The sequence below is a fragment of the Camelus bactrianus genome, chromosome 8, assembly GCF_048773025.1.
Source record: "Camelus bactrianus isolate YW-2024 breed Bactrian camel chromosome 8, ASM4877302v1, whole genome shotgun sequence".
Classification (NCBI taxonomy): Eukaryota; Metazoa; Chordata; class Mammalia; order Artiodactyla; family Camelidae; genus Camelus; species Camelus bactrianus.
In genome coordinates, this window is record NC_133546.1 from 5,897,396 (window position 1) to 5,911,289 (window position 13,894).

General features: G+C 40.0%; 1 protein-coding gene across 3 annotated transcripts in view; it reads left to right on the forward strand.

The window, feature by feature from the left end:
- Positions 1 to 13,894, forward strand: part of PRKN (parkin RBR E3 ubiquitin protein ligase) — a 1,163,425-nt gene that overhangs the window by 618,307 nt on the left and 531,224 nt on the right. For all 3 annotated transcript variants that reach the window (XM_074368037.1, XM_074368038.1, XM_074368036.1), the window contains exon 6: positions 3,168 to 3,283. In XM_074368037.1, coding sequence (XP_074224138.1) covers positions 3,168 to 3,283 — 116 coding nt within the window. The remainder of the gene's footprint in view (positions 1 to 3,167; positions 3,284 to 13,894) is intronic.

The window sequence follows — 13,894 nt, forward strand, 5'->3', positions numbered from 1 at the left end:
GTGGCTCTCTCTAGGGTAAAAGTGGACCAGCTTATTATCCAGTCTCATAAAGACAGTGTCTCCCTTTAGGACAAAGGGAAGGTCCTTATAAAAGACGTGGGTTCCCTAAGCTCAGGGTCCTCAGCTGTGATGCAGAAGCCCTGTATGTGAAGCATCTAACTTGGCTGGGCCACTGCATCCCCTGGGAGCTGAGGTGCAGAGGAACAGGCGTAATCATGATGCCCGTAGTTCATTCTGCCTGGGCTCTGAGCCAGGCAGTTTTTGCTTCTGACCCAGAAGCCTGTGTCTCCTGCCAGCATCCATGAGATGGTGGCAGTCTAACCTGTTAGCTTGCAAGCGGGGTGAAGTCTTGGACCCTCCACCATCTTTGCTACTCTGGCTATAGAACAACCTCCTTTCATAAAAACCGGCGGAGAAGATGCTGAATTCACTGGTGACGCTTGCATATTTTATATGTAGAGTTGCTAATTTGTATTTTAATTCTGTCACACCATATGAATTACTGGAATTTTTCAAATATTTGTAACTCACGATACCATTGTTTGTTAAAAAAAAAAATCCACCTCCAATAAAAGGGATTTTGGATTTTATCTGGCTGAGTTTTATCTAGTGTTAGAGCAGTTTGTGATTTGTTAGCTGAATGTCTACCAGTAGCTTCCTGCAAGCTAAGAAAAAATATAAATACTATCTATCTATTTATCTGTATATGAAATACCTTCTCAATAGTCCAGCCAACTCAGCTGTTTTGGAGGAATTACTTTTCGTTATGAGTGAGGATTTTTTTTTTTCATGTCTGCAAAAAGCAGTCACAGCCAGCTCAGTGTATTTTGAAAGGGTCGGTCATGCCCTTCAGACTTCTTGTTTGGGTGGTCAAGAATTGCCTTAACTCTTTTTCATAATATCCTTGAACTGACCTTTGAAGGATTTCTATCATTTCAAAAACTCAAGTGAAAAGAGTAACATTCCATGTTAAAAGAGAAAACAAAAACAATCAGTACGATTTCCACGCTGCCTCGGGGAAGCCGTGCAGAACTCCGGAGACGCACCCGAAAGGGCCCCGTCAGATGCGCGGTGCGCCATCCTTTATCACAGGACCGTGGGCTCACCCTCCCCTGCGGGGCTGAGGCCTGCAGGCCGGGTGGGGGGGGCGGCTGAATGCTGTCGCACTTGCCCCAGCTGGGATGGGTTCTGGCTAACTAGCTGCTACACCATCTGGAGATGGTAAGACACATGTAGCTAAGAACAGCCTGGGTTCCAAACACCTGGCTTTGGGACATTTCTCTGTTCGAGACAAACTCCAGATTTTTGAAGAGGAGCACACTTTACCTGAGCTGCGGCATAATTTCCAGCTGTGGTATAAGCAAGGTCTGCTATAGCTGTTGTCTCCTGAGAGAATGAATGTGGTTTACTCCCTTTACCACTAATGTTGCTGCAACTCCATGGTTCTCAGGAGTGTGGTCCCAGAGCAGTAGGAACAGCATCACCTGGCAACTTGTTAGAAATGCAAATCCTTGGTCGCATGTCGGAACTACTGAATTAGAAGATCTGGGGTGGTCTCAGTGATGTCGGCTTTAACGAGCTCCCCCCACCAGGCGGTTCTGATGCACACTGGACTCTGAGACCCACAGGTGCGGCTCACTGTATCGCTGTGTCTCAGCTCAGAGGAGGGGGAGGTTAGCTTGGTAACAAGCAGGGAAAAGACAGATTAAGGGTGGTGATGTCAAATGTATAAAGACACACTGGTAGCATTTATTAAATACATCTGTTGATTGTTTTTTTAATTTGAGAAAATATAGCTAATGCTTGTCCTATGCCAGATACTGTTAGGATACAAATGTGAATAAGACATTCCACAAATAGCTCATTGTCTACTGCAGGGGTGGACAAGCTTCCTGTGGGCAAAATCCAGTTTGCCACATGTTTTTATAAATAAAGTTTTATTAGGATACAGCCACATCCATTCACATGCATATTGTCCATGGCTGCTTGTAGACAGTATGCAGAGCTGAGCAGTGCAGCAAGACATATGACCTGTGAAGCTGAAAACACAGTACAGGGTGCTTTCATAAATGTTTGTGGACACCAGGTCTAGTGTTTAAAGGGAAAGTACTTTCCATATCCAAGTGGTCATACACAAAGGGAGTTGAGGATGAAGTGTATAAGCCAGGGTTACATTTGTATGGAATTTTTGCAGTGGCAGAAAATTGAACTTCATGGGTATTATTGTCATGGAAGGTGCACCGATTGCTCAACAGGAAGCAGAGCACTCACCGGCCAAACACCTTGGTGTGTGAGAGGAGGAAGGGGTGTGTGAACAAATCCAGGAAAAGCAGAGGGAAAAAACAAGAAAAGTAAAAAAGATTCTGTTTGAGAAGGGAGAATATCATCCCTCAAAGGGATGTGACTTCTATGAAGAGCTGAGGTCAAGGAGCGCGGGGCAGGACAGGTCTGGGACGTGAGCTCAGAAGGGAGGCGGTGCATCTAAGACATCCTGAGCTGCCTGGCATGGGGAGTGGGCACGGGTCTCCCGGGAGCCCTGGGATGCTGAGAGGGTGAAACGAGGGCTGGCTCTGAGCTCAGGGGAGAGCCACACTCTGCTCCTCTGCACGTCTGCGTCACTCACGTGCTTGTGACCGTTGGGATCCCTACATTTCTTGCTCTGCGCTGTAGTCTTGCTGCTAACTGCCCAGCTGTGTGGTGACCCCATAGAAAAAGTACTGAGTTCCTGTTTAAGACGCCTGAGTTACTTCCTGGCTTCCCCTCTGATTGTTTGACTTTGGGCAAGTCATTTCACTGCTCAGGGTCTGAAGGACCTCTTCGTCGTTTTCGAGATGCAATTTCAGGCTTCCTCCTGCACCCACACTGTTATTCTACCAGGCTCCCTTACAGTGAGAGGTGAGCAGGGGGTGCAGGGTATGCCCAGCTCCTGGCTGAAAGAGAGAAAGAAGGAAAGACTAGCAGATGCTTGGACCCTTCTGAGAAAGGTGCTGAGTACTTTGGCACAAAGACATTAATTCCCCTCAAAAGATGTGACGATTTATTTCTAACTCATTTCTCACGCTAGATCTCTCCTCCTCCTGAAGGGACTCTTTATTGTGGAAATGTGTAGAGGCGGGGAGACGGCCAGCTGGCTTCCGTGTATGTAATTGTATTTCTCATTCTTTCAGGAATTTTTCTTTAAATGTGGAGCACACCCGACCTCTGGCAAGGAAACATCAGTAGCTTTGAACCTGATCACAACAAACAGCCGCGGCATCACCTGCATAACATGTACGGACGTCAGGTAAGGGTCTGAAAACACAGTCGCGCTCCACGTCTTGCGTTCCCAACCGTGCCCTCCCGCAAGGACCTACCTTCCTCAGCGGTTTCTCTTTTCTTCTTTACTCTGATGCTGTCCACCCGATTGGGGTATATTTTAATGTGATGAAACTATTTAAATTGCCAAATCCTTAGTCAGGTAGTCAGTAGTCAGGTAGGATCCTAGCTTATAAGTGAAACAATTTATATCTAAAATTAGTGAAATCTTCTGTGTTATTAAAATATAAACAAATGTATTGATATCAGTGAGTTCTAAAGTAGATGAAAACACGGTGCTAAACAACATTAGGAATGCAGCAGCAATTTATGAACACCACTAATTCTTGGACTCGGTGGCCCTAACATCTTACTTTTAAAACGTCTTCTCCGTGCACGTCAGTTCTTCCACACACCTGTCGCTATTTGTGTTGGTGCTTGACAGATATTCATGTCCCCAAATAAAAACATGTAGCTAGTTTGGAACATGGTTATTTCTAATTTCAGTGAAAACGGTGACAGAAGTAAACTGCGCAGATGACCTGTTAGGGGGAAAAAGGCTAATGACTAGATTTGAACTGTGGTCTGGGAACCAAGGACGACAGAAAGCCCTGAGCCTGTTGACGCTGCAGAGTGGACGGCTGCGAGGAGAATTCCTTGCTGGGCGCTATTCACGTGAACAGAGTAAAAGGAATGAGCTTTATCACAGATGCTCGGAGGTTGGCTAGATGTGAAATTGCAATAGACAGGCCTTAGCCCTGACACCAGGAACAACTTTTACTGAAATGCCAAAATGAATTAATGAATAAAGTCAAAGATTTTTTTTTTTCTGTTCCAACCTTTTAAGCAAAGACAGCTATTTACCCTAATCATTTAAGCATTGTCTCTTTGGCCTTTGGGACTGTGCTTACATGGCTTTTTAAAGTTGATTTAAACTGTACAATTTCATGTTCGGTGAATGTTAATACTTCCAACATAGTACTTCTATCCCTTAATAAATTTAAATTAAAATGCTAATAGAAGCCTAAAAACCTTAACAACTTTTGTTGAACAAACTTGTTCCCAAGAAGGAAGGAAAAATGAGATGTTTTACTTTTGCTGCACATTTAGCTCCTGCTGTGGGAGGGAGCCGCAGGGCACAGCCTGAGCTGCAGGTCTCAGCCGCCCTGGGCGCGGCGAATGGCCGCGTGAGGCCGGCGCTGCAGCATGCAAGAGGGACAGCTGACTCTTCTGCTTTTTCAGGGGAGGAACTGGAAAGTGCTAAAACCGAGGTCTTGACTGCTCTGAAAGCAATAGGCAGTTAAAAATCCCTTTTCAATTTTGCAAAGGAGAAATTCAAAACAACTTTTGTTAGTCAGAGTGCAGCCCACCAGCCAGTATTTTAGAACCTTCCATTAAAGCTGATAAAGATGGCATCAAAATATGTAGTGCAGATCATATTATCTTGCTATGAGCGTTGCCCTCTGTGTTTCCTGCTGCCAAGCTGTCACCTTTATATGAATAACTCACAACAGCTTTCGAAGTAAATGAGTCACCTCCCAGATACACAAGGAGATAATTCCTGGGAAAATAATATTGCCTCTTGCAATAAAAAAATTCCTGTTATTACTTTTGGGCGATTTTATAAATGGAAGCTACTATATTCAGTTAGATTTAAGTGTGTATGTATAATTAAACGCTTGATTGAATAAGGCCCCTTCTCATTTAAGGCAGCAAAGGAATGCCCTCTGTTAGGATAGTGAAAATGACTCTTCTTAAGTGGGCAGATTCACACAGACGGATGTCATTAAAGCCTGCACCAGGCCACTCCAGTACTCTGCATCTGCGCTTTGCTGATGGTTGTGGGTTTTTTCCCAACTCATACTTCATTTTTTAATTTTAGAAATAATTTATTTAAAATGGTAGAAATTTTACCCTCATGGTTAAGAAGATTTTGGTTTAATTCTTTCCAGTATCTTAAGTATGCCTAAATGTTTGCCATATATAATCACCTTGTATGTATTATTTTGTATGTGATTTTTTTACATTTAACATGGCATCATGATAAAATTTCTCTGTCATGAAATATTCCACAAAAACACATTTTTAGTTGGTACCTAAGATTCCACTATATGGGAAGACTCTATTCAGTCATTTCCCTATTGCTCAGTAAGACCAAACTCCATATCCTTTTACAGAAATCACAGGCTCCATGCTTTGAATCTAAGAACACAGTCATAGGAATTGGAATAGTAGGGCAATGGTAAACACATTGAAAGTTCTTGATGCATATCGCCAAATTTGTTTCCGGAAAGGTTGCACCATTTTAGACTGTGAATGTCCATGTTTGAGAGGGCTCCCTCCTACATCTGCTCCAGTATTATGTTCATATTTTTAGTCTCTGAAGGGACATTATTTTTCTCATTAATATTTGGTTTCTAAATTGTTACGAGTAAGTTCAAGCACTTTTCACTTATTTGCATTTTCTGTTGTGGGAGAAGAGTATCGCAAACTTTCTCAGTGTGAAAGGTTTAGGAAGAATCTGAAAAACAGATCTGGCCTCTGCAATTACTTTCTCATTCATTATAAATAATACCAGTGTGTCCTTATTAATATAAAGTTTACCGACTTATGAATTTAAGTATATTCCTTTGATTTTGATTTAAAATATTGTATGTTCCTGGAAGTAAATCAAAAGTCATTATTAATTGCACATTTGAAAACAGTCTTATGGTATCTATACTTTATGTTTATTTTATTTATTTTCACTTGTGTACTAACCATATGCCCTTTGTCAAATTAGACATAATTAACTGCATATTAGATTGAAACCAGAGAATAGTGTTAATTTATCTGTAAATAGTTTTCTGTATATTCCTTATCTTACTAATGCAAGGTAAGAAGTTTTAAAGTGTTATTTTTAGAGCAGTTTTAGGTTTACAACAGAACTGAAAAGAAGTTAAAGATATTTCACATATACCTCCTGTTTCCACACATACATAGCTTCCCCCATTATCAACATCCTCACCAAAATGGTGCATTTTTTACAAAGGATGACCTACACTGACATGTTGTAATCACCCAAAGTCCATAGTCTACCTTATGATTCATTCTTGGTGCTGTACATTCTATGAGCTTAAACAAATATATAATGATATATCCACGATTATAATATCATGTAGAATATTTCATTGCCGTAAAAATTCTCTGTGCTCTGCCCTTCTCCCCTGGCAGCCACTGAACTTTTTATGGTCTCCATAGTTTTGCCTTTTCCAGAATGCCATGTAGTTGGAATCATATAGTATGTACGCTCCTCAGATTGGCTTCTTTCTCTTAATAATGTGCGTGTAAGTTTCATCCAGGTCTTTCCATGGCTTGATAGCTCATTTCTTTTTAGCACTGAATGGCAGTCTGTTGTCTGGATGAACCACAGTTTACTCACCCATTAACCTACTGAAGGATGTCTTGGTTGCTTCCAGGTTTTGGCAATTTTGAATAAAGCTACTATAAACATCCATGTGCAGGTTTTTGTGTGGGCATACATTTCAACTCCTTTGGGTAATTACCAAAGAACATGATTGCTGGATCATATGGTAAGGGTTTTGTAAGCAGCCACCAAACTATCTTTCAAAGTGGCTGTGCCATTTTCCTTTCCACCAGCAATGCATGGCAGTTGCTGATGCTCCCCACCTTCTCTAGCATTTGATGTTGTCAGTGTTCTGGATTTTGGCCTTTCTAATGACTGTGTAGTAATACCTCACTGTTGCCTTAAATTATGTTTCCGGAATGACATATGATGTGGAACATCTTTTTATATGCTTATTTGCCAGCTGTATGTCTTCCTTGGTGTGGTGTCTGTTAAGGTCTTTGGGCCATTTTTTTAAATTAGATTGTTTCCTTTTTGTTGAGTTTTAAGGGTTTCCTATATATTTTGGATAAGTCCTTTATCAGATGTGTTTTTTGCAAATATTTTCTCTCAGTCTGTGGCTTGCCTTCTCATAACCTTGACATCGGCTTTTGCAGAGCAAAAGTTTTGAATTTTAATGAAATGCAGCTTATCAATGATTTCTTTCATGTATCATGGCTGTGGTGTTGTATCTAAAATGTTGTGTCATACCCAAGGTCATCGAGATTTTCTCCTATGTTATCTCCCAAGAGTTCTATCGTTTTGTGTTTTACATGTAGGTCTATGACTTTGAGTTAATTTTTGTGAAGGGTGTAAGGTCTGTGTCTAGGCCCATTTTTGCATGTAGATGTCCAGTTGTTCCAGTGTCATTTGTTGAAAAGGAGACCTTTGTTCTGTTGTATTGCTTTTGTTCTTTGTCAAAGATCAGTTGACTATATTTACAAGGTCTATTTCTGGGCTCACTGTTCTGTTCCACTGATACCCATGTCTGTTATTTCACCAATACTACACTGTCTTGATTGCTGTAGCTTCATTGTAAGTCTTGAAGTCAGGGAATGTCAGTTCTCCAACTTTGTTTTTTCCTTCAGTATTGTGTTGGCTATTTTGGGTCTTTTTCTGCTCCATCTAAACTTTAAAACCAGTTTGTTGATATTCATAAAATAACTTGCTGGGATTTTAATTAGGATTGCATTGCACGTATGCATCAATTTGGGAAGAACCCACATCCTGTTAATATTGAGTCTTCCTATCCACAAACATAGAACACCTCCATTTATTTAGTTCTTTGATTTTTTAATCATCAGAGTGTTATAGTTTTCCTCATATAGGTTTTATTTTATATATTGTTAGATTTATACTTCAGTATTTCAGTTTTCAGGTACTAATGTAATAGTATTGTGGTTTTGTTTCAAATTCCACATATTCATTGTTGGTGTATAGGAAAGCAATTGGCTTTTGCATATTAACCTTGTACCTTGCAAACTTGCAATAATTGCTTATTATTTCCAGCTTTTCTTGTATCAGTTCTTTTAGATTTTCTGCTTGGATGATCATGTCATCTGTGAACAAAGACAGTTTTTTGTCTTCCTTCCCCATCTGTACACCTTTATTTTGTTTTCTTGCCTTATTGCTTTAGCTAGGACTTTCTGTATGATGTTAAAAAAGGAATAGTGAGAGAGTACACTCTTGTCTTGTACCTTATATTACTGGGAAAGTTCAAGTTTCTTACCATTAAGTATGGCATTAGTCATAGATACTTTGTTGATTGAATGTATCAATTTGAGGAAGTCCCCCTCCATTCCTAGTTTACTGACAATTTTTATCATGAATGGGTATTAGATTTTGTCAGATTTCTTTTCTGCATCTATTGATATTATAATGTGATTTTTCTTTTTCAGTCTGTTGATATAATGGATTACATTAATTCATTTTTCAATGTTGAATCAGCCTTACATACCTAGAATAAATCCCACTTGACCACTGTATATAATTATTTTTGTATATTTTTAGGTTTGATTTGCTATATTTTGTTGAGTATTTTTGCTTGTATCTCCATGAGAGATATTTGTCTGTAGGTTTCTTCTATTTGTCTGGTTTTGGTATTAAGGTAACGTTGGCCTCCTAGAATGAGTTCAGAAGCATGTATCCTGCTTCTGTCCTGTGAAATAGATTTTAGAGGATTGATAACAAGGCAAGTACTTATTTTTGTGCTTACAAACGTATACCTTTGTGTAAAAAGAGATTGACATACATTTCATCTACTTCCTTAATAATAATTCTTACCAAGTGTATAATAACTTATATTCAAGGAGCTCCAGTGCCACTGAGCTAACTTTTTGACCTTAGCAAAATAACAATCTCTTAAGCCTCCAAGTTCCTTATGAAATCCAAGAATTGAAGTTGGTAATCTATAAGGCTCTGACTGGTTCTGAAAAACTTCTGAAGGTAGGAACAGTGCTTGTTCACAGCTTATAAATCAATCCTATCATTTGAGAAAGCACTTGTTTGTGGTCCTGTCTGCTGCCAGATGCAGAAATAAAAAATGAAATTTTCAATGACACTGCTTTCCAAGTGACACATATGTGGTTGTAATATGTAGGAAAACATATAAAATAGATATGTTATTCATTTCCAGACTTTAGGCTGAAATTTAATTCAGATACATGGTTTGTATCTTTTGAGTTTACATTGTATATAAAGTATTTTCCTCTCTCTTAAAAAAGTGAACTATGTGAGGGCCAAAACATCCTGAGGTTTTTTGCGAACCAGCAGGCTCCCATCTGCCATCTGGCCTTGCAGTCCCCTCTACTTACCTGCAGTGGTGGGTTGATCTTCATTCACACAAGGTCATCAGTTGATAGTCTTAGATGTATGAGTAAAAAGTAGCAAATTGAACACAAAGCAAAAACTTGAGCCAAGAACAGACATGTCAGCACTTGAAGGTAGAATGGCTATAATGTTAAGTATTCCCAATAGAAATTAAATCGAAAGTTACATCACATTCCTAGATACCCCAACTGGAATAACAATATTCAGCCATATAAAAATGATGTGGGCGATGCCAGAGTGGCACTTGTATTCCTTCCCCCACTAGTATTATGTCTTGAGGCTTACCCCGCTATCAGGTGCCCCCGGGGGGAAAGCAGTATTTCTGCACTGTGATTTGTTTTTTAATTGAAGTACAGTCAGTTACAGTGTGTCCATTCCTGGTGTACAGTGCAATGTCCCAGTCATGCATATACATACATATATTTGCTTTCATATTCTCTTTCATTAACGGTTATTATAAGATATTGAACATAGTTCACTGTGCTACACAGAAGAAACTTTCTAAAATCTATTTTTATATATGATGAGTAACATTTGTAAATCTCAAACTCCCAAATTTATCCCTCCCCACCCCCTTTCCCCAGTAACCATAAGATTGTTTACTTCTTACTTTACAAAATGATTCTTCCTAAAATTTAAAAATATAAAACTTGAAAACATACAAAATAGAAAAATCATTACCATAACATCATTTGGCAAAAGAAAAAAGGCACCACCCCTTCCTCTGATTTGCTTCTTCCAAGGCTGCCCAGTGCATCTCTCTACGTCTTCTCACCTCTATTTATTATTCCCCAGTTTACAAAGCTGAAGACAAACTAAAAAATTACCATGTATACAGTCAAAATTTAGCCTTCCAGAAACATGTATTAAAATCCACCTCCCAGCAGGACATTCAGTCCAGCAGCAGTGCTCCCTTGCCATTTCCCTCAACTCTTCCAGTAAAGACTTAGGTTTTTGATGCCATTGTTGTTTGATGTAAATGCTTTTTATAATTTTCTTGCTTTCAAATTTGTCTTAATGATTCATTCAACCTATAGAAGCAATGCTGCCTTGGATTCCACACTTAAAAGATTTGCTTGGGCTTGGAGATGAGTAAAGATTTACCTAAAAGTCTGTTTGGACTTGTGCTTGGTGTCCCTGGGAGAGAGGGGTTTAACCACCATTTGACAGTGCTTTGGTATGAATTCACTTAGTCATTTAACAAAGAGAGATGAGAAATGGGAGTCTGAGGCATTTTCCCTTTGAAAGCATTTGTTACGTTTAAGCTTCACTTGTCAATTCACATTTTAATTTTGGTTATATTTGGCCTTTTTATGATTTAGAATTAGTATATATGTTCCTTTTCTGTCTAATTTTTGAGACGCTACTTAATGGCTATCTTCTATCGATTTAACTCTCTCGACGTCTTGACGTCAGATGGGAACTTACGATTTATATTGGGTCATCAGGTTCTGAAGAGCATTGTCAGAGACTACAGACATACTCACGTAGAATTTAATTGAAATCTTTAACATGGTCTTTTTAAGTAAGTGGCTTTATTTCTGTAATGGAAAAATCCTTGGAGTTTGTATGTGTGTGTCACAGCACCAGTGACCTTCTCTGAGTGCACAGATCTGTAAATTTCTCTTGTTAAACCCAAATAGTATGTATACTCCTAGGTAACGTAACGTGCCAGGAACAAAACGTACTTTCCTTTAAGTACTGGTGTATCTTCGAGTGTCCGTTTTACATAGCAGTTTAGAGAAAGATAAATCAGAATACCAAATTTATATTACAATTAACAGGAGCATGTTCTGTAGTGGAATGAAGTGTCTTACAACTTTTTAAGATGAAAGAGGAAACTTCAAAGGTATGTCTTCCAGCTTGAAGCAGGCTGCTTCACACTGCGCCCAGGCCCCGGGGGGGGGGGGGGTTGCTCTACCTAAGCTGTGAGTAATTCTTTCCTGAAAAAATTTGGCACACCTAAATCTGATCCAGTCTTGAGGGAAAGCTGCTATAAACCCTTCCAGAAAGGAGAATCCTTCATGTGGGTAAAAGCTTCCATAAAGGTCATTGCATTGCCTCCTTTGAAATTCAAAAGGGGTGCTTAATAACCTGTAACTCTACTTAAACTAATTGCAAATTATTTGAACAGCTATCTAACATACGAAGAAACTGAGGCTGACATTTTAAAAATGACATCTAGTCATAGCACAGGGAGCTGGTTGAACCAACCACACACCAAGTTCTGTGTCATCTACATCGTTTTTTTCTCTCATCACACCTTACCCCGGCATGGTCCCAGTTTTCTCTGGACAGTAAAAGGCAATCTATCTTGTGAGGTTGGAAGGTAGGTTTGCATGTGAAAAGGAAAATACCAGCAGTATAGTGAGATACAAAGAGTTCAAAACCCAGTAAGAGTTGAAGAAAACAACTGTGTACATGTCTGTCTGCTCTGCTGAGCTGTAGGCTGCTTGAAGGACGAGGTCCAAGCCTGACTGACGTGCAAATGTGACTGATGCCACAAGGTCCTCCACAAGTCTCTGCATCAAAGAGATTTACATAAATGTTTGCTGGTTTGAATTAAGGCAAATCTGTTTCATGCAGCACGACAAACACAAAACAAGTTCTTTTTATATGGAATGCTCTCCTGTTAAAAAAAATCCCTTCTGAATCTAATGGAATTTTCCAAAACAATAAAATAAAATAAATTAACCTGAAATCAGTGGAGAGTTTCAAGGCACTAATAGGAATAAAGGAGAAAGTCAAATTTCAAAGTCCAACTCATAGGAGGTAGATTACTCAGCTATATTGTTTGGGGTCAGTGACTTATAAAAACAGAAGAAGTATTTTATCAACATTGGTACTTTGAAATGTGAGTCGTGTCAGTTTTAATGTCAGTCAGTGACCTTCATTTCTCCTGCAGTGAACCCTGTAGATTTCAGATCCAAGCGGCTGCTTCAGCGGGGCTTCCTGGAGATGTTACAGCTGCTTGTGCATGAAATTCATATGCCTCACCTTTTCATTTAACTGTCACTGCGGGTGCACAGCAGCCCCCGCTGGTACTAGTAGGACAATATTGCAAATCCTTCTGGACCAATTTTGCATCCGTTAAGGTCAACCTTGCATGTTATAACTCTGGTTTTTAAACAGTTCATTTTCTGATGGTGGATGTTAAAAAGTGACTGTATTCCTAAAGCATCCAAGTAGCCCTCACTAGGACTTGGGTGATGGTCCGGCGTTATTTTTCAGGTCCATTTTCTTTGGAAATACATGTCCACATAGTCTTTAAGGAGCTAATTTTGCTTAGAAAAGTATGGTGAGTGATTTGCGCATTTGTTTTTAATTACAAATTTAGCCTTATAATTAACAATTGATTATAAACTTGTTGAGGGGAAGAAGTTCTGTCTATTGCAAGTAATATTTGTACTGATTCACATCCTCAGAAATTTTAAACTGCTGGGATAGTCCTTTAGAGGTAAGCAACGACCTGATCCGCCTCGCCCTCTGTAAACATCATGTATGTAGCTAGTGTTTCCCACGACGCTCAGAATTAAATATTTGCAGATTTGTGCTTTGTGGCTTCCACAGCTTGTAGGGCTGTTTGCAACCAAATAAGCAATGGTCTCAATAACCTGGAGTGCAGACAAGTTATTTATTGAAGTAAGGGTCATGATGTGTTGATTCTGTTACCTGTTAATTTGACAAATTCTGTGTCAGAGAAAACATGGCCTTAAACCCTGTATCTGAAGTGCACTGGGAATGGAATGTTAAGGCTTTCTAGATCTAGACGTAGATTTTCACAACACCAAGGGCTACTTCATGTGCTATCGTGATAGTCCTTCCATGACACCCACACAGTGGTGTGCAGAAGTGTGCGTACAGACACCAGCATCTGCTAATATCAGTATCATGGGCGAGCAATGTTAGTCCAGCATCTGTGATCTTTAACACATCCTCGCTCATAGAGAGAGCTTAAAAGTCAGTCAGTCTGTTCATTCAGCAGATATTTACTGAGGTCATCTGTGACTCGAGGAACTGGTCCAGGGGCCCCAACTGAGATAAGCGTGCTTTTATGGGAAGCACAGAATGCGGGTGCCAGCTGTACAGGCTCACGGTTGAGTGGTGTGGTGGAGAAGGCTCGCCCAGGCAGGACAGAGCCTGGTGACAGCTCTCAGTGTGTTCTCAGTGGCATCGCTATAAAACAGGGACCCAAATGTTGTTCTTTAGGCCGTCCTCCCAGTGATTCCTTCACCTGACCAAGACAGCATTTTAAAGATGCTCAGAGTGATTTGTATGTATCTCAGAAGAGGATGCACCGGTTTACCCGTTCCCTACTCTTTTACGTCCAGCCAGCTGGACGCTGACGCGACTTGCTCTGCTAGAGCACTTCCTCCTTGTATGTCA